The 9,987-nt window shown below is 47.0% G+C and overlaps 1 protein-coding gene across 1 annotated transcript; it reads right to left on the bottom strand.

The window, feature by feature from the left end:
• Nucleotides 1-1,003: 1,003 nt before the first annotated feature.
• Nucleotides 1,004-9,780, bottom strand: LYSMD4 (LysM domain containing 4). The gene is made up of 3 exons (XM_055003070.1): nucleotides 9,712-9,780; nucleotides 6,648-6,935; nucleotides 1,004-3,286 (listed from the first exon to the last, which is right to left on the bottom strand). Exons 2-3 carry the CDS (start codon nucleotides 6,921-6,923, stop codon nucleotides 2,681-2,683), a joined length of 882 nt encoding a protein of 293 aa, XP_054859045.1. The 5' UTR covers nucleotides 6,924-6,935; nucleotides 9,712-9,780; the 3' UTR covers nucleotides 1,004-2,680.
• Between the last annotated feature and the right edge of the window lie 207 nt (nucleotides 9,781-9,987).

Here is a 9,987-nt window from a genome sequence, read left to right on the forward strand (position 1 = left end):
GTAAAACAGGAGCTGCGTCGCCCTTACTTTCCTATTGAGGCTTCATGCATTTGGGAGCCATTTCCTTCTCCCCGCCAGATTTCTCCACGAAACTGCGTTCAATCAGTAAGTTGCAAGAGCAACGAAATGGAAATTAACATTTGGAGTTCTGGCATGAATCAAAGGGTGTGTCTATTTTGGTCTTCAGATTTACGATTAGACTGATTTTACAGACAACTTTCACCAGTTTCCGTAGACATTACGTTAAACTTTGGAATAGCTGTGTTTATAAAGTATACGGCTCCCTGCATTACCAAGCACAGATGTTTTTTATAGTGAGAAGAATCTAATGGGGCGAAGCACCTGCAGTGGCCCACATTGGCAGTGTTGAACGGTCAAGTAACCAGCCTGTCTCTTCTGCATAGATGGACTTGGGGAGGTGGGAGGAGTTGGTGCCGTTTAATACCCACCTGTTGCTTAGGCAACAGTTCAACTGGCCCTGCAGATCTACTCTGGCTTGGACCCGCTTGGTCCCACCAGGACCTTTCCCTGTAAGTTGAATGGCCAGTCCACTCTCAACAGCCAACCAAAGCTCAGGAAAGGTTTCGACCGGCTCTCCGAGTCCTGACCTTGTGCTCTGAGTGGGGGGCGGGGGGAAGAGGAGGAAAAGGAGCCAATCCCCCCCATCTTCCCCTATCCTTTCAGTAGCTGTATTTGGTCTTGAAAGCACTAGCTTCTCATCTGCTCCAGAAAGCAGATGCTTTGCCCTACTCAGCTGATACAGGTAAGCTGCTTGGAGGGAAGACCCACAGGAAGTAGCATCTTCTCTTGCTACTTTCCCTGCTCCTTTGTGGACAAGGGATATCAAAGCCCCCGCAACCTTTTCCGGCCCTTGGGTGATATCTCTAAATGCTAGTAAAAGAGAATCTCCTGAAGATTCTTTCAATATGTGTGACAAGCAGGTACTGTTAAAATACTCGCACAGGAACACGGCTTCAGTGTATGCAAACAGACTTGCAGGAGCTGTTAAGCAACATGGGGTTTTAATAAATCACCTCTTAAATAATTGTTCGGAGCTTGGTCAGCCTCTTCCTCGAGACTGGATACACCTGTCTGAAAAGAGGCGGTGAGAAACAAACTCGGTACAATGCTGGGAAAATCTGATAGTTTAAACCAGCGTTTCCTGACCATTTTCAATGGAGGAATCTCTAATTTTTCAAATCTCAAGGAACCTTTACCTATAAAAACAGTCCAGGAAATCTTGACGGTGGGGAGCATGATTCAATCACCACCAAATTATTGTCAAGAAAATGTATTTGCAAACAGCAGCTGTATACGTCAACTTGGCGGTGATCGAAAGTGCCGTCAAGTCATAGCTGACTTACGGTGACTCCCAGCAGGGTTTTGATGGCAGTTTGCCATTGCCGGCCCTTGCAACCCTGGCCTTTGCTGGAAGTCTTCCATTCAATTACTAACCAAGGCTGACCCTGCTTAGCTTCTGCGATCTGACAAGATTGAGTTTGCCTGGGCTAGAGAGAAAATACATTAACCACCTGGAAAGGGTCACAAATCTGGGGCACACATGGTAAAAACTGATATGCTTTTTTTAAACAGCCAAGCATTGCACCGCCCTGTTTTGCTAAAAAAAATACATGCATATCTCGGAAAGACATTTTCCTATCTGCAAAAGGTTTTCTTTCTTTGCCTGTCCCCCTTTTTAAAATTCTAAATCAATCTTCTATCTGTCAATTTTATGGCATGTATTTTTAAAAAAAGAAAATAACACCTTCCGTTTACCCCAAAACAAGGACCACTAAAAAGAGAGATTTTTGACAGCCATGTTCTCTGTTCGTGTACCAAAGGAAGGAGACACCTACATGCGCGGGCGTGTGTGCACACATACACGCACAATCTAGCAAACCCCAGAAGTTATGAACACAGTCCGTGCAGCTGCAGCGTGCCATTTCAGTTTACTCACAGGACAAGGCCTAATCCTGCCCCTACAATTCCTGGTAGCCAAACTGCGCCCCCTTCCTGAGTGACAGTGCAATGCAAAGACAGAACCATGCTTATCAGGTGGCCAACCCGGATCAACGCACAGATACCACAATGAGTGATAAAGAATTAGCACAAGCTTCCCCGCGCGGCACTGGCTCCTGCCCCAATCCTGATTCTGGGAGCCAGTGGCCAGTGTGTATCACTTCTGGTTTTGAGGCAGAAGGTGAATTCTGTGAAAGCAGAGGGGAGAGGGAAGGAGACTGGGAGGCATGTAGGAAGCTGCTGGGAAATGTTATCGCTCCACTACATGCTGTCAGGGGAGGCTGTTTTTCCTGCAATGAAAGAGCGTTGCAAGGCAAAGCTGTGAGGCTGCAAGGGGGAGAGAGATTCTTGCAGAACCCCTGAGGACGTCCAGGGGAACCCCAGTTGGGAAATACTGGTTCAAATAGCAGTCTGGCCTAATGACTTTGAAAGAGAGGTGGGGCAGGGTGGTATCTCATCGTAACAACAGAAGTGCGTGCAAGAGAGAAATGCACAACGGCTTCCTTTTTGCTGTTAGGTGGCAAACCCTCCTTTTTTCTACCCCATCAAGGCAGATTCACGTTTAAATATTCAACGCGTGAGCTATTCATTTTGTTTGGCTTCAAGAGTCCTATTTCGCCGTAGCCTCTTTTCTGAGTTCAGTTCCATCAACTTAAGCTTTTCAACTTTTTTTTTGGTGCGAGTCTTCATTCTCTTGACTAGAGGACAGCTTTTGTTTTAGGGGTACGGGAGGCGGATGGGTGGTCTTCCCCGGAACAGATACGGAAACTCCCGCCACCGATCCACGTACCAAGTTAGGAACGGTCGTGTTGGAGGTGTCGGCGGCCACTCCCGAAGCTTGCGTTTTGAAATAAACAACATAAAACACAGGCAACACTATCCCTATCAAAAGCATAACGAGGACAGCGTTCCACCACTGGATCCCGCAGTCTGCTCCACTGCTGGGTTCCTTTGGCCCTGGAGGTGTCCAGTTTGGGTTTTCAATGCAACAGTCTGAGCTGAAAGTGGCTTCTGTCTGGGCCGCTCGTTCGATATTCCGGTCAATCCCTCTGAAATACTGATCGATTTGCTTGTCGCCCGTGGAGTCGCCGCCTGAGCCCGGGGATCCAGGCAGTTCAGTGGGTGACAGACCAGTGGTCTGTGGAGCCAAAGACATTTCATTGGTCTCAGTTAAAATGCCATTGACTTTCACTGGAATCTTGATAGATTTGAGAGCGTACAAGTCTTGCTCCCGGATGAAGTTGTTGATCCGCTTGATATCTGCAACCTAGAGAATTCAGAAAGGGAAAGATCAGCGACCAGAGTAAGTATTTTCCCTCCCACATTGTATAGAAATATCACCTTTCCCCTCTATACTATGAGTCTGTAGAGCTGCTATAGCATAGAGGTTATGTGGCTGAGCTCTGAGCCACTACCGCCATGAACTCTGCAGGTGGCCTTGGGTAAGCCACTCTTCTCAGCCCCAGCCGTATTGTGGGGATAATAACAACACTGACTTTGTTCATCTCCTTGAGAGGGTCACTAATCTGTCCAGATGGGTGGCATATAAGCACACTCTTGTTATTGTTGTTGTTATTGAGGTGGGGAACCATGTGGGGACTGGGTCTCTTCTAGGGATACTCCAAGATTCTTTCCTGAATAAATGAAAGCTCTAGTCCTCTTAGTCAAGGAGGTCCAGAAAAATTCATGGGCGTTACTTTACCCAAATGCTCAGCAAGTTGCAAACGTGGTTTTGCCTTCTAGTAATCTGGCAAATGCCCGAAAAGGCCCCGGGATGATTGACAGTTATTGCTAAAAAAAATAAAACCATTGGTTCATCAAGGTCAGTATTGTCTACTCAGATCTGCAGCAGCTCTCCAGGGTCTCAGGCACAGGTCTTTCCCATCACCTTCTGCCTGGTCTTTTCACTGGAGATGCCGGGGATTGAACTCGGGACCTTCTAGATGCAAAGCAGGTACTCTACCACTAACCCACAGCCCCCGTTCACGGCTCCCCAAAACACACTGTTTAGGAAACCTTATCTCCTCGATCATACAGTCTTCTAATCACTGTATAACTAAGCAGGTGAACACGTCACCGTGCATCGAGAGCAAGGCTTGCTCAGTTGCCCTTGGGAAGCCGCTCAGAGTTGATCCTGCTGATTTCAACTGCACTTCAGTCTAACCAGACCCAAGTCAGTCACTTTGCAGGATTGTTTTTTTGTTGTTCTTGGCACTTGAGAGCTTCATGATGAAATTAGTAACTGTAGCTGGGCCACGCGAAAGTGCGGTTCAGTGGCTGTGGTGCCAAGTGAGAATGAGCAAAAGAAGACGGAAGAAACAGATGCCCAAATGCACTCTGAGACATTGCTGACAACTCCTTCCCCGTCAAACCTAACACATGTCTGGGGGGGCCTCTCCCACGGTGCTCACTGGGTGCTGCTGTATTAGCCCCCAAGGTTGAGACAGCAGCTCCCTGCCAAACCAAGCAGGCTCAGAGTTCTGCAGTCAGCTTTCTGGATTAGATCTAGGACCCATCTAATCTAGCTTTCTGTTTCCAACAGAAGCCAACAAAATGCTTCTGAGAAACAGGACAGGAAGTTACCAGCCCACCCCTTTGCCCCCAGTATTCCGAGACTCCTTCTGAAGGTGAATTCCGCTGGCTAATTCTATTAATAAACATCTGCCATCAAGTTGTCCAGGGCTTTTTAAAAGCCATCTGACATAATGCCTGTTACTACACCTTCTACATTCCATAATACAATGCGTTTTATGCACTGTAGGAAGTACTGTGCTGCCAATAGTAGTACAAAAAGGGGAGAAGTTTCTCTTTCCACCATTCATAACTTGGTGGGCCTATCTGACATTCCGCCACCCCCTTATTCCTTGGCTCCAAAGGACTTTCATAGACATTCTTGGATTTCACAAGGCCATAATGCAACGCCAACACACTTGGCAAAGTCACTGGCTAACTTTCTTGTTCAACAACCAGCTTTTTCACCAAAAGTGCCTTTTTCTCAAGTTTAGCTCCCAAAGTCACGTTGGCTCTTTTATGATTAGGGTGGGGAGATGTTTGTTTCAATGGATCTTGAATGGATCCAACAAGGCACTTCATTTCTGTTCTGATTAGAGATGTCAAGACCCAGGGGCAAAATGGGAGCGGTGTTTAATTTTTTTCTGATGTAAAAACTGGAAATATTGGGAGCACTGGGCAAAAACTCTTATTAAACATTTTCTCCTTTAGAATGCAGGAAAAGCTTTTAAAGAGAACGATCTAGTCATTCAGAAAATGTAGTATGGAGATTTTTATGCAACCATCTACAGTATTAGAAATGATACTGTAGATATACATACAATGTATTTTCAAACTTATGCTTATTGGTTAACTATGACTAATAGGGGCACAATTAATATGCTGGAATGGGGGTGATGATATACTAGTAAAGTTCAGCGTTACAAAATTTAACTCAGTATTTAGATATGCTGCTTGACTTTACCATATGATTCTGTGAATAACCTAGTTTCTTTTCTTTACTACAAAACCTGTTTTCTAATCTTCAGCTTCTGTTTTTCCCCACGTCATAAATCCAGAAGAGTTAGCCGTGTTAGTCTGTAGTTCCAAAATAGTAAAGAGTCCAGTAGCACCTTTAAGACTAAGCAACTTTATTGTAGCATAAGCTTCCGAGAACTACCGCTCTCTTCGTCAGATGCATCAGACAAAGAGCGGTAATTCTTGAAAGCTTATGCTACAATAAAGTTGCTTAGTCTTAAAGGTGCTACTGAACTCTTTACTGTTTTTTCCTAACTCTCAGATAGCAGAAAGTAAAATGTATGTGCTAAGGTAACATAAAGTGCAGGGGTGCCTCTTTAGTACAGGGTATACATACAGTTTAGCTTGCAGAAATTTCTACTTCTGGCTTGTAGGCATTTCTACTTTTACACTTCAGGAATATGCCGAACAGTAGAACTGTATATGCTAATTTAAATTATGGTGCATTTTATGTTGTTAAGGGAGTGATATTAGGCTTGATAAGAAAGCAGGTACAGCATGATTCAGGTCCAGCGACACCTTAAAGGCCAACAAGAGTTCCAGCATGAACAAAGGGAGCTTTCATTCTCAAAAGCTTATATCCTGGAAATTCTGTTGGTCTTTAAGTTGCTGCTGGACTTTAATCTTGCTCAACTACAGCTACCCACCTGAAACTAAGTATTGTGTATAACCCGGTTTTTCTTCGTACTTGTACTTTTCAACAACTAAACACTCCCCGCCCCCAAAAAAATCCCTTGGCATTAAAGTTTCCATAAACATTACATCTCTAATCGTAGATAATTTTAGATTGATTTTGGTTATTGTTCCTCCCACCAACTACAAAGACTGGGTTTTTTTTATTGTTAGGGTAGCAAGTCATCTGAAGGACGGGCAACACCTCAACTGCACAAAGATCTCAGTGACAGCATACAGGAGTGGCCTTTTTCTGTTCAACACCAACCGTGGGACCAGACTGTGTGTGTACTTGACAAACCAGAGTGGCTTCCTTAAGCATGCAACGCCCTGAAACACGTATTAAATCTATTAAGTGTGTCACTGAAAAGAGAAGCCTAATAGAAGAACTCCGACTATGGTTTCTTTTGGCTGAAGCTGCTTCTTACTTTACAACCGTACTGTAGAGCCAACTTATTTAACGTGTCATCTTTTGCCACTTCTCTTTCCAGTAGCATCACATCTCCGGTTTTCTCCCGGCCGGCGTTGCTCCTCGGCTGCTCTTTCCCTCTCACTCGCAATTCCATGATGTCTAGTTCCTCCTCCGAGGATTCTTCCGAATTGGACGGCTCGTTTCTGAACCAGGACACATGGCTGCTCGGGAATCTTCGGACAGCGGCGGGACCTTGATAGGGCCTTGTGATCCGTTCATTTAGCCTCATCATTTACAATGGGCCCTACAAGAGAAAATGGTTTTTTTAATATTGGTCCTAAAAATGTAGTGGTAACTAAAACATGCAGGAATAGTCAGACCAGACATGGCTTGCCCGTCCCAGCAAGGATTACTGTCCTACCTAAAGGACCTCAAAGGATACTCCATCCTGTACATCTGCTTGCAGCTCAGATCATGGTATCTCTTTCCTCCATTCATCACTTTTAACAATCAACGCACTAAAAAGTTTTTTCTTATCCGTTCTTTTTTTGGCTTAACATAATTGTGCCCAGATCTGTATGGCCCAGGCTAGCCAGATTTTGGAAGCTAAGTAGGGTCAGTTGCTTAGAGATCATCAAAGTTCAGAGTTGCTACACTGGCAAACTTCCTTGGTTCGTCTCTGGCCTTGAAAACCCTATGAGGCTGCCATAAGTCGGATGCAACTTGACAGCACCTTACACATGTGATGCCGAAATGGAAACAGATGCAACATTAGCCTGGCAAATCCACCCCACTGGTTCCCCCCCCCCTTTGCTCCATCGGGAACCGGATCTCACCAATGGCAAAGCACTTTCCTAAAAAGCAGTTTGGCCCTCCATGTTCACTCAAGCACGGTGTACAAGTGATTACGGCAGAATACACCTTCATGTACTCCTTCCTTCCATCTTTGCACTCATCATTTTAAAATGCTGTCCAACAACGAGCAAGCGACAGGGAATAATCACAAGGTTATCACAGCAGCAAGCTGGGGTTTTATGACAGTCATACCCTCTTCTTGCAAACCTTCATGCAGATTTTAAAATCGTAGTACTAAGAAGAACTCTGCTTAATCAGACTCGTGGTACACCTAATCCAGCGCCCTGTTCCATACACTGGCCAACCAGCTGCCCAGGAGGGTCAACAAACGGGACACTGAGGCCGAGGCCTCCTGATCCTGCCTCGTGGCAGCAGGATTAGAGCTAAATTGACTAGGGAGGGTCCCTTTAGTCCGCGATTGACGGGGGCCTCCCCCATGAATCTGTCTAATCTCCTTTTAAAGGTTCAGGATGAAGAAATATTAAAATTTCGTAGTTTGCCCAATTAAGATATGCACGCCTCTCTTGAGTCTTCCGACTGGTTTAATAAAAGGGCTTCCACCCTCTGGATCCCAAAGGACTGCGGCACAGCAAGGATGTGCAAACCACACACTTCACCAAACCACTGCCTGGTGTGTAGTGCTGAGCTGAGTTTTGGCAGAAAGCACAAAAGCGTTTGGCCTTCTCTGTTTACTCCAGCACGGTGTACATGGCAAAATACACCTTCATGTACTCCTTCCTTCCATCTTCACATTTATCATTTTACAGTGCTGTCCAACAACAAGCAAGTGACAGGGAAACGATCACAAGATATCACAGCAGCAAACTGGGGTTAAGAGACAACACTACCTTACAACTGCCATCCTTACACAGCCGTTTCTCAACTGAAAGCTCATAAACCTACATAACAAGCGACACAAATATCAGATCTGAGACCGAAGAAGGGTTAACAGGCTTGTGCATGGATTTGTCCGTAGCGGAAGCTTATCCTGGACCGGGATATCACAAGAAGGCATAGATTAAAGGTTGCTTTCGTAGGTGATCAAAGGTTGCTCATGGAATCGGTTCTCGGGCTTCCAGCCGTGAGACCTATTGCAAATTTTATGTGCTTCACTTCAGATCTCTGTGGGCCTGACCTGGTCCAGCTGAATCTCTGGGCCTGTGAAGAGTAGCTGCCGTCGTACAGGGTCAGATGCACAGATGGCAGCGGCTGTCCAAAGCAAAATGCCTTTTGGTTGTGTTGGTGCCGAATTCAACCTGCGTTCCACCGTAACCAGTTATCATGAGCAGGGTTATTTAAATCCTGAGGACCAACTGGTGGACTGCCTCAGTGTAAGTAAAGTTCATGTTGATGTCCCTGCTCCATCAAGATTGGTCTTGTCTACTCTGACCGGCAGCTGCTCTCCAGGGTCTCAGGTAGAGGTCTTTCCCATCACCTACTGCCTGGCCCTTTTGCTGGAGATGCCGGGGACTGAACCTGCTGCATGTCGATCAGATGCTCTTCCACTGAGCCATGTCTCCTCCCGCAAAGCCCAAGTAAACAGTGAACACATGAACCTGCCTTCTACCAAATCAGCCCCTTGGTCCATCAAGGTTAGTATTGTCTTCTCAGGCAGCGGTCTTCCACATCACCTCCCACCTGATCCTTTCCGCAAACGCTCTACCACTGAACCACAGCCTGGCTCACAAACACAGTATCACCAAGCAAGCTAAAGCAGGCCAAGCCGCAGCAGCGTCTGCCTAGCCGCGCATCTCCTGCTCGGGCTGGCAGCGGCTAGCTGTTCAAGCCCCTTCCCCCAGCCGGCCCAGAAAGGTCTCCGTCGGCTCCTGTTCCCGAGCCCTTCTGCACGCAAAGCACATTCCCCAGGAGTCAAAAAACATGCCCCCACCCGCTCCCCGGCAGGCTTCCAGCCTCGCATTCCTAGCCGCGGAGCCTCCGCCTCTTTTCCCCTTGCGCCGGGTTCCAAGTCCAAGCAGCCAGCGAGAAAAGGCAAGGACTGCTCCAGCCACCTCGCCTCTCCCTTCTGCGCCCCAGGAGCAAAGCCCCAGCAAGCCCTTGCCACCCTGCAGGGAGGGTCTTGCCCAACCAATCTCCCCCCCCCCCCAACTTCCCCCAAGCCTTAAAGAGGGAAGAATTTGCATCACAAAATTTGCTCCCTTTAACCCATTGCAAGAGACCCCCCCCCCAATACATTTTCTCCCCCCAGCCCTATTCGCTTTGCTAACCTGGCTTTCCAACTCTCGCTCTCTTTCCATCAGCCTCCCTCTGGGCACACCCGCTCTCGCTATTCTCGCCTTCTCCTCCGGATTGGCTGAGATCTCTAGGAAAGGCTGGCCAGGGAGGCACTTTGACCAATCAGCGGGGGGAAAGGCGGGGCGAGGGTTGCGCAGGGGGTAGAGAACAGAGTCAAGTTCGGAGGAGCGGTCAGCGCTGGAACGTGGAAGAGGCGGAGGCAGCCGAGGGTGCATTTAAAGGGCCAGAACCTCCAATTTTTCTTTGAG

This window comes from Eublepharis macularius, chromosome 18, assembly GCF_028583425.1.
Source record: "Eublepharis macularius isolate TG4126 chromosome 18, MPM_Emac_v1.0, whole genome shotgun sequence".
Taxonomy (NCBI): domain Eukaryota; kingdom Metazoa; phylum Chordata; class Lepidosauria; order Squamata; family Eublepharidae; genus Eublepharis; species Eublepharis macularius.